Genomic DNA, 18,965 nt, shown 5'->3' with positions numbered 1-18,965 from the left:
CCGTGGGCGAGAGCTCCCGCCCCCCCGCCGATGACTGACAGCCCGCTCGGCCGGTCGACGTCCCCTCACGCTCACGTCGACCCGCCCCGACGTCGTGGGCCGGCCCGGCCCGGCCCCGCCCCGCTGACTGACCGACAGCCGTCCGAGTCCAATCAGACGGCGTCACGGTGACATCACCGGGTAGCGTCGCCAATCAGCGCTCGCTGGGGGCGGCATCATCCCGGCAGCAGGTAAGGCGTGTCTTCGTAACGTCATGCGTGTGTGTGCGTCGTCGTCCCCCCCCCCACACCCCGGGTTGTGCACTACAGCGCCTGCGCGCCGCCAGGGCATTCTGGGAGATGTAGTCCTGTTGTGCCCAGAGCAGCTGTTACTGTAGTGCGGAGGAAACCCTCAGACCATCGACCCGATCGATTGGAGCTTTAAATCCCATTTCCTCCCTCTTTCTTCATACCTTTTCTTTCTGCCTTCCCGATCCATTTCCCCATATAAACATCCACCCCCAATTGTTCCGGGACACGATACACAGTCACTACACTTTACGCAGTGAAAAATCACGCGAAGCGCTTTGCAACTTGGGCGGGAATTGCGCGATGTCAAACGCAAGGATTATTATTTGTTATTACTGCTGTGCGACTATATAATAATAATAATCCTCGCATTTGATATAGCGCTTTTCACGTCGGGAGAACGACAAAACGAAACAATAATAAATTGGTCATTTTCAATCCACGACTGTTTGTGGGACATTGCTGTGCGCAATTGGCCGCCGCGTTCGCCCACAAATATACAGTCAATTCACTTTACAGTGTGTTCTGTGAAGCGCTTTGGGACGTCCTCCCGACGTGAAAAGCGCTATATCAAATGCAAGGATTATTATTATTATTAAAAGTCAGGAAAATTAGATTAAATGGATTTATTCCACACAACCGACAATTTAATGCTCCCATCCTGCTTGTCTGGAGACTAAGTTTCCCCTCCAGAGAAATTGGTCACTCACTTTGTGCACAAATTAGCTGCTGATGTCGCCTACCAAAACCACCTGACATCAACTCCCTGCGAGACACTTTGAGACGTTTCAACGTCACACGCTATAGCAAATGCAAGGATTGCTGTTATACCAAACCACATGTGGGTAGGTTCACAGTAGATTACTTGACTGAAAGAGTTAAATGCCAGTCATGTCCAGAAGCCGAGTGATTAGCTGTGACTCCCTCAGACAGAGGGATGAAGGCTGCAGGCAGGGGGCACGGCTCAGTTGGACTGTAATAAACCTCTTCTTTTCTCCCAGTGACACTGACGGATGAGCCCCCTCGAAGATCCCAATGCTCCAAACCTGGGATTGGCAAGATCTTCATCAAAAGAAGATTAATGGTTCAAGTGGGTCTTCAGGAGATTAAACCCAGCAGATAGCTTGTCTGGGACTATTCAGCTCAAAGCACGGGGCAGATATCATTTATTCTGTCTATGAAAAGGGGAACGGAGTAGACTGACAGTGCCTGACAAGAGGGTCAGCCTCGCAATCTTCCGTGACTGCTGAGCCGGGCTGGGTACAGAATGGAGGTTGGCTGAGAGAGGGTTTAATTACAGATATCCTGTTGTCAAGGGGTCTATTTTATCTTAAAAACGAGCAGCTTGAGGATGATCAATGCGATTCGATGTGGCTCAGGAGCCCCAATGACGCTCTGTTTCCTGCTTATTGTCTCACACTTTGTCTTCCTTCCTCAGACCCTGGACAAAATCCTGATGGTTTTATAAGGGCCGCTTTGGTGTGGGCACTAAACCATCCAGAGCTGGCGGGCTGGCCACGAAAATTATTCCCTCCCCACCAGCCCTTCACCGACACCACCACCCCCCTCCCCCACAATCTCAGTATTATTAGCAGAGGAATCGGGGAGAGGTTTAGAAAGAATATCTTCCCACCAGAGGCTGGTTGGGATTTTGAACTCATTCCCACCAGTGACTGAGATCAGGACCAAGCTGAAAACTTGTCCACAAAACACAATAAATCCTGAGAAGCACTTTGAGACGTCCTCCTGACGGGAATGGTGCTAGGTCAAAAATGCAAGGATTGTTAATGACATTAAATAATAATAATTTAGTCACTCAATTCATGTCCGGCTGTGGGACGCTGCTGTATGTAATTGGTTGTCCTGTTTTGCAAAACACACAGTCAATTCACTTTACGGTATATTCTGTGAAGCGCTTTGAGACGTCCCGTAGATGTGATCAGGCGCTGTACCAAGTGCAGGGATTATTATTAACTCTGAGACAGGAGGCAGGGAAAAGAGAGAGAGAGAAACCTTCTCACTGTAAGACAACGTGAGGCGCTCACACCACAAATAGCTCTGAGCTGATCCCGTGTTGAGACGCTGAATGAGACAGGAGCAATACCACAGTCCAGCAGGAGGGGGCGCCAGTGATCCATGTGGCCAATCTATAAATCCTTTCCCATCCCCTCAGCCCCCACCCACCAACAGCCCCCATCCTCCCTACTTCTTAATCCTTTAATCTTTAATTTAAAGAAAAGTTGTCAGAATTTCCTTAATAAAGGACCTTAGTCTGGATTCTGAGGGTTATTGGAAAAAAGGACTGGATAATGCAGACCACGAGAAGGTGTTTTAACTTGAGACACAGCCTGCGATTGAGGGGGTAAATTCAGGACAAATCCTCGGAGACACTACTTCAGTGAGCGAGTAGTAAACTTATGGAACAGGTTCCCTAGGGAGATGGGCAGCGGAAGCTGAAAGTGCCCGAATAAATTGAACAGATTTCCGCTGGAACGTAATATGATATCTGGGGATAGATACCGGATATAGTTTGGGACACAACACGTCAAGCGGCTGCCAGGATGGTGGAAGCCACTAAATCAAATGCAAGGATTATTCTTATTACTGCCCTTTTCCTGTAACGCTTTCTGTGTGTTCCACAGACGCCCCCTTTAAGAATTAAAGACACAGTCCGCGTGTGTGCAGACAGCCTCCTGAGCCTCAGATCTGCGAGTAGCAGCGATGCTCCTGAGCATCAATCAGACCAGGGCAGGAATTCGACCTGTTGCCAGTGACACATTCTGCAGCTATTGTTGGCTGCTTTTATTTGCCTTGTTTGTGAGTCAGTCTGGATGCTGGTGCTGTTTCCCAGCCCCGGCCCCCGCATGCCTCAGACAGTTGCTACGCATCGCTGGGGACTTCATTCATTCTCTTTTCTTCTTTCATTAAAAGTGCGCGGGGGTGAGGTCAGGGAGTGGTGCCAGATATTACAGATGTGGGTGGGGTGAGACGGGGGAGGGGGGGGTAAATCTGCTCCTGTCACCCAACCATTAAATCCCTTCATCTCCTCCCTTCTCCGCCAGACAACAACCGCAATCAGCCTCAACCGGCAGCTTCATCGCTGACGCTTTTTATATTCTCTCTCTCTCTCTCTCTCTGGTCAGGCCCTCACTGTCAATCACACAACCAACATGGCCTCATCACTCTCGCTGTCTTGGCCTCGAGAGAATGATAGGAATAGGGCAACCACAACAACGTCCTCTTGAATTTATACAGCGAACTTTTCGTAGGCTGACATCTCATGGGATCTCTACAATGGTGGAGAAGGGCGCTGTGTGAAGACGATGGTGGCCATAGGCACAGTCGTGACAGATAACACACTCTCTCCACCCCCCACCCACCCCAGGTAATAAAGGTGTTCTTGGAGAGCTCAGTGCTTCACATCAGTGTGTGAGTTGCAGGCTGGAAGCTGCTGATGTGAGTGAATGTGGACAGGGCGGGCTTGGGGGCCGGAGGTATTATTTAATCCTTTTATCAGCCTGTGGAAGTGCAGAAGAAAAGGCCCCTAAAACCTGACAACATGAAAGGAAAAGTTGTCAAACAGTGTCAAGCAGGAATTAACAGCTCAGCAAATTAGCTGAGACAGTGGTGCGGAGGTGAGAACGTGTGATTGTGGGGTGGGGAAGGGGGGAACAGAGCCAACAGTCGCCTCGGCTACAAGTCCTTCAGATCAGCAGTTTCAGAGCTTCTTTCACGTAAAACATAATATAATATAATAATGGTAATCTTGGTGTTATGCTGTTTCTATTATATCAAACATTTCCATTCAGGGTTCCCACCCTCCAGAGTAGGTGTGACAGTCACCTGCGGCAATATAACTGCCCATCTCCCCCTCCCTCACATCCCCACCTCCCCCTCCCTCACATCCCCACAGCCCTTACCCACTCTCACACCCATCGTCGGTGGCCGAGCTTCCAGCCACTTTGCCCCCAGTCTCTGGAACTCACTCCCACAATCCCTGCGCCTCAGGCACACACACACTCCCTCTCTCCCTCTCTTTTTTTCCTTCGCCTTCCTTCCTCGATCACCGACCACCCGGGCCTTGCCTTCGCTCACCTCCCACCGCGCTCAGATTTCCACCCGTTCTCTGCGAAAAAAAAAAAAGGTGCTTTGTGGGTGACGACCGTCATTGCGGGGGGTGATTTACGTGAACATATGTGTTATTGTCGCTGACCATCTTACAAGATATTCCACCGGAGGGCGCCAGTGATCTTCTCCTCGTGGCTGCTCAGCGCTGCTCAGCTGCTGACCACAGGAAGCTTCTCTTCCTTACATTATAAAGAGATTTCCTGCTGTAAAGATATTGTGATAAATTCACTTAATGGAACCCTCTGATCGCGGAGCCGCTCCTGGCGCCTCGCAGCCTGAAGCCCGGCCAGTCGGAGCGAGCCCCGGCCGACAATCCTCCAGGTTAATCGTCCGTTCGCCTCCTGCCTGGGACCTCTCTGGTTGCCGGCGGCCGCTAGGTTTTTGCCTACGAAACCGGTCACTCTACGCTTGACAAGCGATTCACTTGTGCAGCGTGTTGGGGCGTTTCAGCGGCTGCAAAAAACAAGTTGGGAGTCCTGTAGCTCAGTGGTTAGAGCACTCGCTTTACACACCTAATAATAATCCCTCCAAAAAAAAAAAAACAATAATAAATTGGTCATTTTCAATCCACGACTGTTTGTGGGACATTGCTGTGCGCAATTGGCTGCCGCGTTCGCCCACAAATATACAGTCAATTTCACTTTACAGTGTGTTCTGTGAAGCGCTTTGGGACGTCCTCCCGACGTGAAAAGCGCTATATCAAATGCAAGGATTATTATTATTATTATTAAGTTCTTTTTTTAACATCGCTCCCAGAAGAAATTAACAGCAATATTATTCATAATGGGTTTCCCAGAGATGGGCAATATTTAGCCGTGTTAGACTGATGGACACAAGTGCGCTCCCATGTCCCATTGTCCTGTCACAGATACTAATCCCCAACATGTGTGACAGTCATAAGGCGGAGTCCCTGACTCCCAGTGTAATTCAGTAGCACCAGGCAATGGTGGGAGTGGATTGCCCAGTGAGGGGTTGTGTGAAAAGTCAGTGTAAACTTGTTCACAACTTTCTGTGAGTTGTTTCCTCGTTGCAAATAGCTTCACTTCTGAGTCGCATGTTAACACACCCATTACACGTTACAATGTGAATGAGGTTACCAGGAATCAACGGCTGCTGCTCAGCGGGACTTGTGTAACGTGGCTGTGAAGTGTAAACGCAAATTCTCTTTGAAAATAAGAGTCTGCCTCACATGTTAACCCTTTCACACAGCCAGCAACGACACAAACCAGAGCTGCAGATTTAAATCCCATCAGTGCTTTGGGACGTCCTCCCAACATGAAAGGCGCTTTATAAATATAATTTTGTTGTTGTCGTTGTTGTTAAATGAATTGGGAATGTGTAATAATAATAATACGTGCAGTTGATATAACGCCTTATCATGTCGTTGAGCCCTCTCAAAGCACTTCACAGGATAGACTGTAAAGTATAGTGACTGTACATTTTCTGGGTGGCACACAGATACTTGGGCGGTGGGAGTATTAAGAGGTGGGGAGTCAGGGGGAGTAAATAATAATAATAATCCTTGCATTTGATATAGCGCTTTTCACGTCAGGAGGACGTCCCAAAGCGCTTCACAGAACACACTGTAATGTGAATTGACTGTATATTTGTGGGTGAACGCGGCAGCCAATTGCGCACAGTAATGTCCCACAAAGTGTCGTAGATTGAAAATGACCAATTTATTATTGTTTTTGGTTTTGGAGGATTATTATTAGGCTCTGTGTGGAGTAAGGAAACTTGCCCAAGGTTTGGCCCTCTGCCTGGGATTGAACTCAGGTCTCTCGCTTACAAAGCGAGTGCTCTAACCACTGAGCTACAGGACTCCGGGATTAATGGGATTAAAGATCTTGAGATGTTGCCTAAAAAGGTGGTGAAAGCTGATTCAATAACAACTTTTGAGAGAGAAGTAGATAATTATTTGGGGAGGGCAAGTTTGCAGGGCTATGGGGAGAGCGCGGTGGGAGTGTGATTGATTTGGAAGCTCTGGCACAGACACAATGTGCCGAATGGCCTCCTTCTGTGCTGTATAATTCTACGTTTAAACCTTAATCAAGTGGGTGTTACAATAGCAATGTCTCCCCGTCTCCTGACCAACAATGCCGCAGGTATTGGCGCAAATTGGCTACAAGTAAAATCACTGCAGTTTACGGCAGTTCCCTGCAAATCGCCTTTCGGTGTTCATAGGCGAAAGTGAGGATTATTATTTAAAACCCCCCCCAAAAAAAATGCATCACCTCAGATTGCGGTGAACTTCGGGCTGATGTTACAACATTGTGCTACAAGGCGGCGCCATTGCTATACGGCAGGTCCAGACGTCTCTCTGGGCCTATCCCGAGAGCAGCGCAGGCAGATAACTCCAGGGCTGGACGGGGACAGACAGGGACAGGGATTCATTGCTGGCATTTCCCTGGAAAAATAGTTAAACATTCTGTCTGATTGCAAAGCAGCTTCATCCCAAGTCTTCTGCTGGTCCCAGTGAGGGGGGGTTTGGGGGAAACCTGTTGAGCCCTATCTTATCCTCACCCAATGTCCCAGGTGTTTGCGTGTGTGGGGATGGAGGGGGTGGGGGGGACTCTCAGGATTAGGGGAGGGAATCTTGGCAGATCCCACAGGATGGATGGGGCCAGACTGCAGGCTACCTGCGAGCCGTTGAGGTTTCTCACCCACTCGGGAAAACAGCCCCTTTTGAAACTGCCTTTATGTTGCAGATGGAACAATAAAAATGAATTGGTTCTGGCAACAGGATGTGAGTGTTCAGCCCGGGTATAAAATATCAACACATGTCGGAGACAGGAGGGTTGGGGAAAGGAATAAAACAAAAAAGATCAGAAATAGGCGCGTGCAGAATTTGGAGAAATTCTGGAAGTGTATATTTTTCACCCACAAAATGCACAGACACCACACTCTACAATGTGTTCTGTGAAGCGCTGTGAGACGTCCTGAAGACATGATAAGCCGGTCTATCAAATGCAAAGATTATTATGAGTGTTAAATTGTTTCAAAGAGCTGCTGCGAGCAGGTGAACACGTGTATGGCTGCTGTGATGAGGTGGGGGGTGGGAGATAGAAATCTGGAAACGACAGTGCCTTGGGACGTCCTCCCGACGTGAAAGGCGCTATACAAATGTAATCTTGTTATTGTTGTTGCTCAGAATCAGCTTCCTTTAAAGTGATGGGTCCAATTCTCAGGATTATTATTATTATAATATTTAACATCCGCTGTAGAATGGAGAGACCGTAAACACTCAGCCGGAGTTGCATCTCACCAATTGCTAGTTTTCTTTCTAAAAAATCTTTCAGAAAGCTCTGAGCTGATTTGTTCCTGAGCCATTCCAGGAGAAACCCAGCCCTGTCCCACCTCTCTGTGTGGGCAGTGAGGGAGGGACTCAGGACAGCGGCAACGCCTTGTGTGGCCAGCGCCTGCAATGCCGGTGTGTGGTGTAAATAAGGACCAAAGGTGTGCGTGTGTTGTGACAGAAACAAGCAGCCGTTAGCTGAACGCCTGAAATCAAGACCGTCTGTTGCCCGCCCAAGTTAAGGAGACACCCAACAATGAGCCAGACAACCCGGATGTTAGTCGATTGGCAGATCCCTTTCCAGGTGTTAATAATCCCTCCAAAAGAAACAAAATAATAATAAACCGGTCACTCAATCCACGACTGTTTGTGGGACACTGCTGTGCGCAATTGGCTGCTCGTTTCACCCACAAAATACGACAAAACTACATTGGTATAGCACTTTCCATGTCAGGATATCCAAGGCGCTGGACAATCAGTGTTTCGGACATGAGCTGGGGGTTGGGATCAGAGAGGGTAGGGCAGGGGAGGAAGGTGATCGAAAGCACGATCAAAGAGGAGGGTCTTGAAGGAAGCAAGGGAAGGTGCGAGGCGGAGGCACTGCGGGATAGAGTTCCAGAAGGTGGAAGCAGAGTGGATGAAGGCCCATCCTCCAATGGTGGGGCGGGCGAAGCGGGGAATGTGAGGGGCGGAAACCAGCAGGTTGGTAGAGGGTTAGGGGGTCACAGAGGTAGGGGGAGCGATCCACTTTACAGTATATCGTGTGAAGTGCTTTGAGACATTACGAAGAGGCGATAAGGAACTGTATCAAATGTAATTATTATTATATTCTAAACCCAACAGGAATCAGCGATGGTCTGGCCCAATAATGGAAACATGTAGCGTCAGGGGTAAGGCGGAGTTTGAACCTTTATTGCCAGAATATTTCCAAACAAGTCTCTCCCCATCCCTCCACCACACACACTCACACTCACAAGCCAACACAGATTCAGTCCTATACAGGCACCCCAATGCAGCGTATGTAATGACAAGTTTATTCTAATAGAGATCTCTTAGATAATAGTGCATCTCTCTCAAGACAGGTTGTCAAATATGGTTTTAAAAAAAACGAAACACAAACCAAACTTCATCTTAGTTCAGATAAGACATTTGCACCATTTGTCATCAGCCTTCATTTGTACAGAGAAAACTCAACGCTTCATACGGTTATTACAGCTCCACATGTAATGCTGCCCCCACTAAAATATATTCTTACATTACATCGGTTTAACAACGCTGGCTGCCCTCGCTCATTGCGAAAGGATTGGATACCCCCAATGGGAGCTTTGATTTCCCCCCCAAACCCCACATCAACATTGCAGCTCAAAGCCAAGTCAAATAAGTGGAGTCAGTTATGGTCTCCTGGGGGTCACTAACTCAGCAATGAGCACATCTATTGGAAATTACCTGCTGACTAGGCCTGTGCAGCATAAATAAACCTCTAAATAAAACATCAACCTGTCCACAGCTTCACACAATCATCTCTTTTGGTTACAACCTCCAGTTAGACTACTGAGGAGGTGTGGGAGACAGGTAAGCTCTCTCTGTTCTGTCCATCTCCCCAGTTTAATGCCACATACAGGTCTATGTGCTTTAAAGATCCACGTGCTTTTGAAGCTACTTTTGTCTGGAGAGTTTGCAGCGACTGAGAGACTGAGCACTATTTTTTGGCTGAGTTCATGGTGTTGGAAACAAAGAAAGAGGATTAGTTAGACATTCTGATTGATGTTCTCCCCCCCACACCCTCCCCCCACCCCAGTAGTAAATACATACAAGTGTCGCTCGAAATCTTTACGAAACAGAGGAATGGGAGCAGCTGCCTCAAGTGACCTCTAAATATTTGACGGGATCGAACGGGTTCTGAACGAAGCTTATACCAGCCGTGCGGAGTTGGGGGACAGGATGAACTGGGACTTGCACTCAACAACAAGAGAATTTTTTCACTGCAGATCGCTGCATCAATTCCGATCCAGTGTGCGTTACAACGCAAGGACAGCAAAAAGCCATCCCACACACACACACACCCACCCACCTTGACTCCCAACCTCACCTCTCCCACCACCCCACAAGGACTTGTCAGGTCCCAGCTCAGTTTGAGAGACAGCTAATGAGATTCTCCTGCAGTGAAAAGCTGCTGGCTGAGCTGCACATCTCACAAGCACCTTGTTAAATTAGAAAAGGGGGAGAGGATTATGCTCGCATTCACTTCCTTATTACGGGGGGTGGGTGGGGGGCAGCCGAGGTAATGCAGGTAACACGATAATTCTGCAGGAGTTGCTGGTAATCGCTCTGAAGCAAATGAATGATCCTCTCCCCACCACCCCCAAACCCTCCCCCCCACTCCCCCTCTCCGCACGGATTTGTTTTTTTTATTTGTATTAAAATAAGTTTCACAGTTTTATCCTAATACTCGTTCAGTACGTAGTGTCCTTCAATCCCTCTGTGTTTAACTAGACAAGGCACGTGGTGAAGCTGCTCCCACTCTACACCAAACACACACACACACATGCAGCAGCAGCAGCAGCAGCTCGCTGGTCAGGCGGAGGCATTCGGGGAAACGGGATCGATCATTTGGATGTACAAAGATGATTGGACAGCCAATCCAGCCCCTCGTATAGCCCGTCGCCGCTGGTCGCGCACGTGGCCTGGATGTACCACTTTCTCTGGCGCAGAGAGTGCAAGCTCAGTTTGTCTGTGATCTCAGCAGCGGTCATGGCGTTGGGCAGGTCCTTGACAAAGAGAGAGAGAGAATGAACGAATGAATGAATGCGGATCTCAAACAGACAGCAATCACAATTCAATAACAGTCACTCCACTGTACAATAGATTTAAAATAGTAATAATAATTTGGTCACTTCAATCCACGACTGTTTGTGGGACTTCACTGTGCGCAATTGGCTGCCGCGTTTCTCCCACAAAACACAGTCAATTCGCTTTGCAGTGTATTCTGTGAAGCGCTTTGTGATATCCTGAAGAGGTGTTAAGGCACTGCATCAAAAAAAGGATTATTATATCCCGTGAAGCCCATTGAGACGTCTCATCACCGTGATAAGACGCTATCTCAAATGCAAGGATTATTATTCTCATCCTCTTCTGTTCACTTTGATTTTGATTGTCTCATATGTGAGAGTAAAACCCTCTGGACTGTACAGAACACCACACCTGCTTGTTTGCAAACACCAGCAAGGAAGCATCCCTCAACTCATCTTCCGCCAACATACGGTTCAGCTCTTCTTTCGCCTCGTTCACACGCTCCCGATCATTGCTGTCCACTACAAAGATTAAGCCTTTAAGGAAAAAAAACAAACCAAATTGCTGTGGAACAAGAACCACCTTCATCTCACACCAGCTTCAAAGCCCTAACAAGTAGGGTGGTCCCAGCTGGACAAGCAGTGGGAAAGCTTGCCAGACAGCGCTCTCAATGGTAAGCTTTGCAATTTTATCTGGTTAGACTCCAGCCGTTACTCCCAACTCACACTCTGGGGTCCCCCCCAAGCCTCAGCTCCTGCCAACCTGTGCCTAATACTCTTCAGAATTAGATAAGCAGGATGGGTTCTTCCAACAACAACAAGATTCCATTTATAAAGCGCCTTTCACGTCGGGAGGACGTCCCAAGGCGCTGTACAGTTGGGTCAGGACCCGAGCAGTGGGGGAAATGGTCAGGGTGAGGGAAGGGAGGGAGCGAGCGAGGAGGGGGGAAATGGTCAGGGTGAGGGGAGGGAGCGAGGAAGGGGTAGAGAGTCAAGAGGGGAGCTGAAGGCACGGTCAAAGAGAAAGGTCTTGAGACCGGCCTTGAAGGAGGAAAGGGAGGAGACGGCGAAGGCACTGGGGGATAGAGTTCCAGGAAGAGAGAGAGAGAGCGCATTCCATTCTAACAATCTATCTCTGGGATTTCCATGTCAGATGGGAGGCCTGGCAATCACAGCTTGGTTTGGGGATTCTTAAGCACGGTGGTGATATCTGTGCATGTCAGACACCTGCCTGGCCAAAAAATAAATGAATAAATAGGGAAGCTGTGTACATACCTTGTGTGTTCTGGAAATAGTGGCGCCAGAGGGGCCTGATTTTATCTTGCCCACCGACGTCCCACACTGTGAAGCTGACTTGCTTGTACTCTACAGTCTCCACATTAAAACCTGGTGAGGGAAAGAGATGGAATAATGAAGGTTCTTGAAGTGAGAGGACAATGGAATTCCAAGTTAGTGAAAGGAAACCACGCCATCAACCAGAGCCCAGTCACTGGCACAAAGATGTGCCATTAGATGGTCGATGGGCCTTAATCCCGGGATGTCCCAAACCCATTTGCCCGTCAAACTCAAGAAAAGCCCCACCTCACACCCCCCCACCCCACCTCAAAAAAACCCACAGAATTTAGAAAACATAGAGCCACAAATGCAATCCTCCCACGTATTGTCATTAGTTCTCGTTTGAGGCGTATTAAACTTTAATTTTTAAAAAGGGAAGGTGGGGCCTCAATTTGTTTAACTTGTTGCTGTTAACATTCCTTTGTAACCTCACCCACTGCACAAGTGGAGCACACCAGAGAGAGGGCTCAGAGGAGAGATTCGATTGAAGTATTCAAGTTCCTAAAGAGAGCAGATGACTGAACCCCAATAGCTTGCAATCATGATTTACAATTCTAATGCAAAGATTGTTTATCTTTTGCTCTGCATGCAAGGTGAGTGCACTTTGCAGTCAACGCCAGACACCAAGCACGGTAGGAGTTTGGAAGCGAGGGCCTAGCGGCTGAAGGTTTGGCCACAGATTTAAGCTTAGAAGAGTGCAGGTAAATGGATGTAATTATTTTTACAGAGCGAGTGATAAATATATGGTAGACACAGAAGTAGATTGCCTGCAGATTGAAGAGAAAATCAATGGAGGGGAGGGAGTAAAAGAGGTTTTGAGACTGACCTCAATGGACTTCCAGTATTGCACAAAGCTACATCGGCAATATGATCCACTATGTGAATAAATGGACCCAATTCTACAATTCACTGGTTAGGTGGCTGACATTACACCACGACTCACATGATAGCCTCTCCAGCAATCAGCAGCTGCTTTCCCCAGAGAAGAAGCTTTCCCTTACCAATGGTGGGGATGGTAGTGACAATTTCTCCCAGTTTGAGTTTGTAGAGGATGGTGGTCTTTCCAGCTGCATCCAATCCCACCATGAGAATCCTCATCTCCTTCTTCCCAAACATTCCCTTGAGGAGACGGTCGATTATGTTCCCCATGGCACCAGTTTCTCTTCAAATGACAAATACGAAACAAATGAACTTTCAGTTACAGCAACTACTGGCCTTATGTTCTACCCATCATCTTCTCGACACCCACCCCAACAACCAGTTTTGATCTTGCCCAAAGGCAGATTGATTTATGAAATGTTCTGGGTACCGCACACCTTGTGACACCGTAGCAAGGGATAAATACACAAGATCAGTGAACTTCAGGTTTCAACAGTTGCTGAGGGCCAGTGTGCGTCTGTGTGTGTGCGTCTGTATATATGTTTGTCAGTCAGTGAGGCACCACCTTCAAGTCACTCACAGTTTAGAGAGACTACAGGGCAGTGTCAGTATTGTTGACCTCCAAATTCTACATCATTCAACAAAAAGACTGAGCCCAAGCCATCGCTGATATTGACTGGTAAATAAATGATGAGTGGAACTCAAGTTCCAACATTAATGTGATTGCGTAATTTCTCCATGGCTACATCAAGCTCAGGTTCACCAAACAACAAAGCAATCTCTTGTCTCACGTTCACCTGAACCAAAACGAAAACGCCTGAGATCAGGGGTGTCCAGGCAAACCACTCCATTTAAGAAAAAAAATTACAACTGGCAGAACTAAACTCTAATGCGCGAACAAAAATACCAGACTTTTATCAGTGAACAAATAGTTTCCTTCTGGGCTAAATCAAAGGTTTCGGTGCAAATATGGATCAATTATTTAAGGTCAAGACTACACAACTCCACCACTGCACAGCACGTTTGAGCTCTAAAATCAACAGATTTTGTACAGCTGTAGTCTTTAGCCACTACAGTAACTAATCCAGTCGTAGTGCATCTCCTCACTTTGTTCAATTTATGCTAATAAAATGCATCAAAGTTGAAACCCATGTACTTGGTGCGCCATTTGGTTTACGAGATGTGCTGCAGNAAAAAACAGCTCACAACACACTTGAATTAGAACAAGCTACTTTCATTTTGAAGCCCTGGAAATCCACACAAAGTGAAAAAACAGAAGGGATTTGCTGGGTTACAGGTTTCAATAATGATCAGCTGGTGCTGAATGTCACAGTGAACAACAGAAGTCACCAACAGAACACCTTGTGTCAGCTCCTCTCAGACATATCACCTGGACACTGTGGGAATCACAATCACTCACAGAATAAAAACTCAAAACATTAAGTCTTGCACTTTACTAACGCTCACGTCATTGCTACCTTTCAGGGTGGAAGGGGGCAAAAATTCTATAATAAAATCAAGCATAAAATCTGAAGAGGAACGCCCACCATTCCAACAACCAACACCCTCAAAGTTCTGGGTTGGGGCTTTCCTTCCATACCAGGAGCCACTGTGGGAAGGAGAAATGGCCACATTCCTCTGACCGATCTGAATGTTGACTCAAAGGGGTAGAGTTCAGGTACAATAGTGCAGCACACACAACACGACAGCTAATCTGTCCTCACGATTGGCACGGGGCTGGTCTAAATCAGTGACTGATAGAGCACTCCTATACACACCCACAATGTAAAATACATCAACTAGTGCCCAAGAACAGTGTTTCGTGCTCTAACATGCGGGCCAGGGAGGAAGCCAGGTTTGATCCCCGATGTGCTCAATTAGCTGATCTCAATGTCCTGGGATTGGGCGGGGAAAAGAGAAAAAAAAAACATGTAAATCCTGTGAAGTGCTTTGAGATGTTTCAGGAACACGATAATGCACTGTAGTGAGGCCATGTATTGACCTGACCCGGGCTGGAATGTGCCTATGTGGATAGCAGGCGAGGAGGGATCAGGCTCGGCTGTGAAACCTCGTGCCCACAATCAGCACGTTTGAACTTGCTGTAGGATTGCCTCCTGGGACAGATCCTGGATAATACCAGGCCATGCATGAGTCAGCACCTTTGGGAGGAAAACTGACTGTAGATTTGGGGGCAGGAAAATAAAATGAACTCAGGCATTAAAGAGTCCCAAAGAACTTTTAGTCCAACATCCACGCGTTCCCAGTTCCCCGTTTTCATCCATTTTCTTGCAACTTTCTCTTCTGAGGTGTCAACCTGTCTCTTCACGAGCCAGTACTGCATCATTCAAGTTGCCATCCTTCACTGTCCAGGCTACTTAACCATTACTCCATTTCCTTGCCCACATACGTGCACAACTATGGCTCCTTATCTTACCATGGTACCAGGAATTCTGTGTGAAGTTTTACTTTTTAAAAAAACAGCGTTCATTAAAGACGTCGCTCGCTTAATTTCAGGCGTCCCTCAATTGCACCGTTGATATTCAGCTAGGAAAGTACAGTACTCAAGAACATCAGACAATGCGCCAAATTTGCTTTCCCATGGGACAAGTCACGGGAATGACAACACTCAACCTCATCTTGTGCAAACCCCCTCCCCACCACCACCATTCTGAACACATCTTGTAAATAGCAATCTGACCAACTCTGTCCAGCCACAATCTCTTCAGAAATTCCTCTGGCTGGACAACACACAAACTGAGGCTGTGAAGGTTGGGGGCAAAAAAACTAAATTCCTTTCATCTCAACATTTGGATTTTGTGCGGTGTTGCCAGGGGTGAGGGTGGGGGGGGGAGAAAGAGGGGGGCAGCGCTGCCTCTCGTTTGTGCTGTCTGAAAAATAAATCGATTGACAACTCATCCACAAATGCAATCAACAACGACAACAAGGTTCCATTTATAGAGCGCCTTTCACGTCGGGAGGACGTCCCAGGGCGCTGGACAGTTGGGTCAGGACCCGAGCGGAGGGGTGGGAAATGGTCAGGGTGAGGGGAGGGAAGGGGTGGAGCGAGGAGGGGGGGGGGAGTGGGAGGAAGGATGGGCGTCACACCTATGCAAAGGGGAAAAACTGGTCCACAGATTGATGAGAAAAAAAGTGTAAAAAACAAACTTTGGAAGTTCCAGGATTCATGGCCGATGCGAAATAACCCGTTTAACCTTCAAAACGCCGCAAACCATCTTTCCTGCCTACAATTTCCCGAGCTCCGGAACACAAACAAACCCCGCGCAAGAGACCGGGCCTCAGGCCGTACCCAGCACCGCAAAGCTTTTCCACTCGGGTCCGACGGGAAGAAGGTTACGTGGGACTGTAGGCGCCGCGCCTCGTCCGTCAGGGAAGTGGCACCGCTGTCACCGTTCGGTTCCCAACGCGCACACCCCGAGGCGCAAACCGGGTGCGGCTGAACGGGACGGCGGATTTATCGGCGCATCTTCTTGAAATCGGAGCTACCGAGAGCGCAGCGAAACGGTAAATAATAATAATAATAATAATAATAAAGAAAATAAAAATAAAACACCGCCCCCAGCGCCGAGAACAGCAAAAAAAGCGATTCGGGGCCAAGAGTTCAGGACATTTAACAAATGGTTTGACCGTCAACGACGTTACCTCACGGCACAAAAACCACTGTCGGCCGCAGGATGGGTCAAGGCCCCCCCCCCCACCCCGAGGAGCTTTCCTTACCATCCCCTCCCCACACGCCCCCACACACCCTGCTCCCCCCCACCCTCCCTGCTCCCCCCACCCCCATGCTCCCCCCACCCTCCTTCCCCCCACCCCCATGCTCCCCCCACCCTCCCTTCCCCCCACCCCCATGCTCCCCCCACCCTCCCTTCCCCCCACCCCCATGCTCCCCCCACCCTCCCTTCCCCCCACCCCCATGCTCCCCCACCCTCCCTTCCCCCCACCCCCATGCTCCCCCCACCCTCCCTTCCCCCCACCCCCATGCTCCCCCCACCCTCTCTTCCCCCCACCCCATGCTCCCCCACCCTCCCTTCCCCCCACCCCCCCTGCTCCCCCACCCCCCTGCTCCCCACAACCCCCCCACCCTCCTTTCCCCCCACCCTCGCGCTTCCCCCCCCACAAACGCATACCCCCCCCCTACCCACCAACTTCCATATCACCCTCACCCTCACGTTGTCCCCACGACCCCCGTTATCAGAGGCCATTCTCGCCCGCGCCCCTCAAATTATCCCCGTCCGGGGGGGGGGGGGAGAGGGATCGGGGAGTGGGGGGAGGGGGGGGGGCCCAAGGCCTCTCCGCCGCCGCCGGTCTAACCCCGGCCCGAGGGCCGCACACCGAGCGCGCGCCCCCCCACCGCCGCCGGGGGCCGCCGCCGCCGCCATCACCATCCGCTCCCGAGGTCGTGCAACTCGGTGGCCGGTCCCGGGCTGCGCGGTCGGGGCTCTCCTCACCGCTGGTCTCGCCTGTTCTGCTGCTTCTGCCGCCGCCGCCGTCGTCGTCGCTGTCCGCCGCCGCCGCCGTCGTTCGCGGGTTAAAATGGCGGCCGCTTCCTCCTCCTCCTCCTCCTCCGGCCCCAGAGGGGGTCACAGCAATCGCAATACCTCCCACCCCACTCTCCCCGAAACCGCCCAACCCGCCCCGCCCATTCCCGCCCAACCCGCCCGCGCGCTGCCGACTGACAGCCGCGCCGGACCAATCAGCGCGACTCAAGACGCACCAATCAGCGAGCGCCTCCCCGCCATGTGGGGGCGGGACCTTTATTCCATTCATCGCCCAACAGGTCCCTGACTGACTGACTGAGTCACTTAACACTGTCACTGTCCCCCCCCCACCCCCACCACCACCCCCTCACCCCATCCCCGAATAATGCTCATTCATTCATTCATTCCCGCACGCGGGATCGTGGCGCCATAGGTTCCCAAGACGTCGCGCAGCGCTTCGCGGAATATCGGCGGAAAGCGTAGTGACTGTGTGTTTCCTGGGCGAAACGCGGCAGCCAATTGGACTGTGAGATATCGAACGCGCTCCCCACCCCTCACCCTTCTCTCTAAAAGAGCCTCTTCATTGTTTACAGTGCTCCACCCCCTAACAGGAAGAGTCACTTCCTGGTTTTCCCAGTAGGACTTTGTCGTGTGCTGAATAACACATTCCACATTTCCACCCCCACCCCAAAATTAAAGGAACATTTATTGTGTTAATAGTTCTTGCATTTGATATAGCGGCTTATCACGTCACTGAGACGTCTCAAAGATCTTCACAGAATATACTGTAAAGTGACTAGGGTTAAAGTGGGTTAAACACGGTAACCAATTGCGCACAGCAGTATCCCACAAAGAGTCATGGATTGAGTGACTAAACTTTTTGGGGACTTTGGAGGGATTATTACCTTCAGAAAAGCGATCCACCAATTGACTAACAAGCAGGTTCCTACCTACTGATAGGTGAATGGAGGCATGTGAAGTAAGGAAACTTGCCTAACCTTTCCCCCGGCCGGGAACCGCACCCAGGCTCGCGCGCGAGGCGAGGGCTGCAGCCAATACGCTAACAGGATTCCACGATAATTCTTACATGTGATAAAGCGCCTAAAATGTCTGTCACAAAACACTTCGCACATTATTTCCCAACAAGTGCAGAGACCGTATTTGTCGGTTATCGCGACAAGCATTCGGTGTACAGCAAGGTCCCACAAACAGCCATGCCCAATGTATCCGGAGGATTGTTGTTAGCCAGGATATTGAGAGAAACTCATTTGTCTAGTTTCTGTGGGTTCCTCCTTTGGCCCACATTGTCTCGCTCGCTGTGAGCAAATTATTTCACCATGACCCGCACATATTTACTTTTTGGGTGGAGATGCTTGTGAAATTCCACTAACCCTGGGGCCATTTTTGTACAGAAAAGTCAGTCTGTGAAGGGAGAATTCAATTATTTTCCGCAGAAAACTGTCTCGAAGTAGAATTAAGTCATCCTTTTCGTGAAGCAGAATGAAATCAGCTGTCTACTCCCAGCAGTTTCAGGGAACATCTGTCTCTAGTGAGATTTTTGATAGCTTAGTCATACATTCCCCAACTGAAGTTCATTCAACAGATAAAGTCTATTTTCCGCCCACTTTTTGCCAAAGTGTGCATGTTGGAACAATGTTCCAGGAAAATATGTTAAGCCAGCCATCTTTCAGATACCATGTTAAACCAAGGTCCTTTTGCCTGTTCAGGTGGATGTTAAAGATCCCATTATTTGCTA

At 49.3% G+C, this 18,965-nt stretch overlaps 1 protein-coding gene across 1 annotated transcript; it reads right to left on the bottom strand.

Moving 5' to 3' along the window:
- Nucleotides 1–8,601: 8,601 nt before the first annotated feature.
- Nucleotides 8,602–17,336, bottom strand: LOC103187729 (ADP-ribosylation factor 2). Its single transcript, XM_007907362.2, has 5 exons — nt 17,180–17,336; nt 12,836–12,996; nt 11,775–11,885; nt 10,912–11,036; nt 8,602–10,478 (listed from the first exon to the last, which is right to left on the bottom strand). The coding sequence occupies exons 2-5, from the start codon at nt 12,981–12,983 to the stop codon at nt 10,317–10,319; spliced, it is 546 nt and encodes a 181-aa protein (XP_007905553.1). The 5' UTR covers nt 12,984–12,996; nt 17,180–17,336; the 3' UTR covers nt 8,602–10,316.
- Nucleotides 17,337–18,965: the final 1,629 nt, after the last annotated feature.

Source organism: Callorhinchus milii, unplaced genomic scaffold (genome assembly GCF_018977255.1).
Source record: "Callorhinchus milii isolate IMCB2004 unplaced genomic scaffold, IMCB_Cmil_1.0 Scaffold23, whole genome shotgun sequence".
NCBI lineage: Eukaryota > Metazoa > Chordata > Chondrichthyes > Chimaeriformes > Callorhinchidae > Callorhinchus > Callorhinchus milii.
Note: the sequence above shows the minus strand (reverse complement) of the source record. Positions and strands in the feature narration are given on the sequence as shown.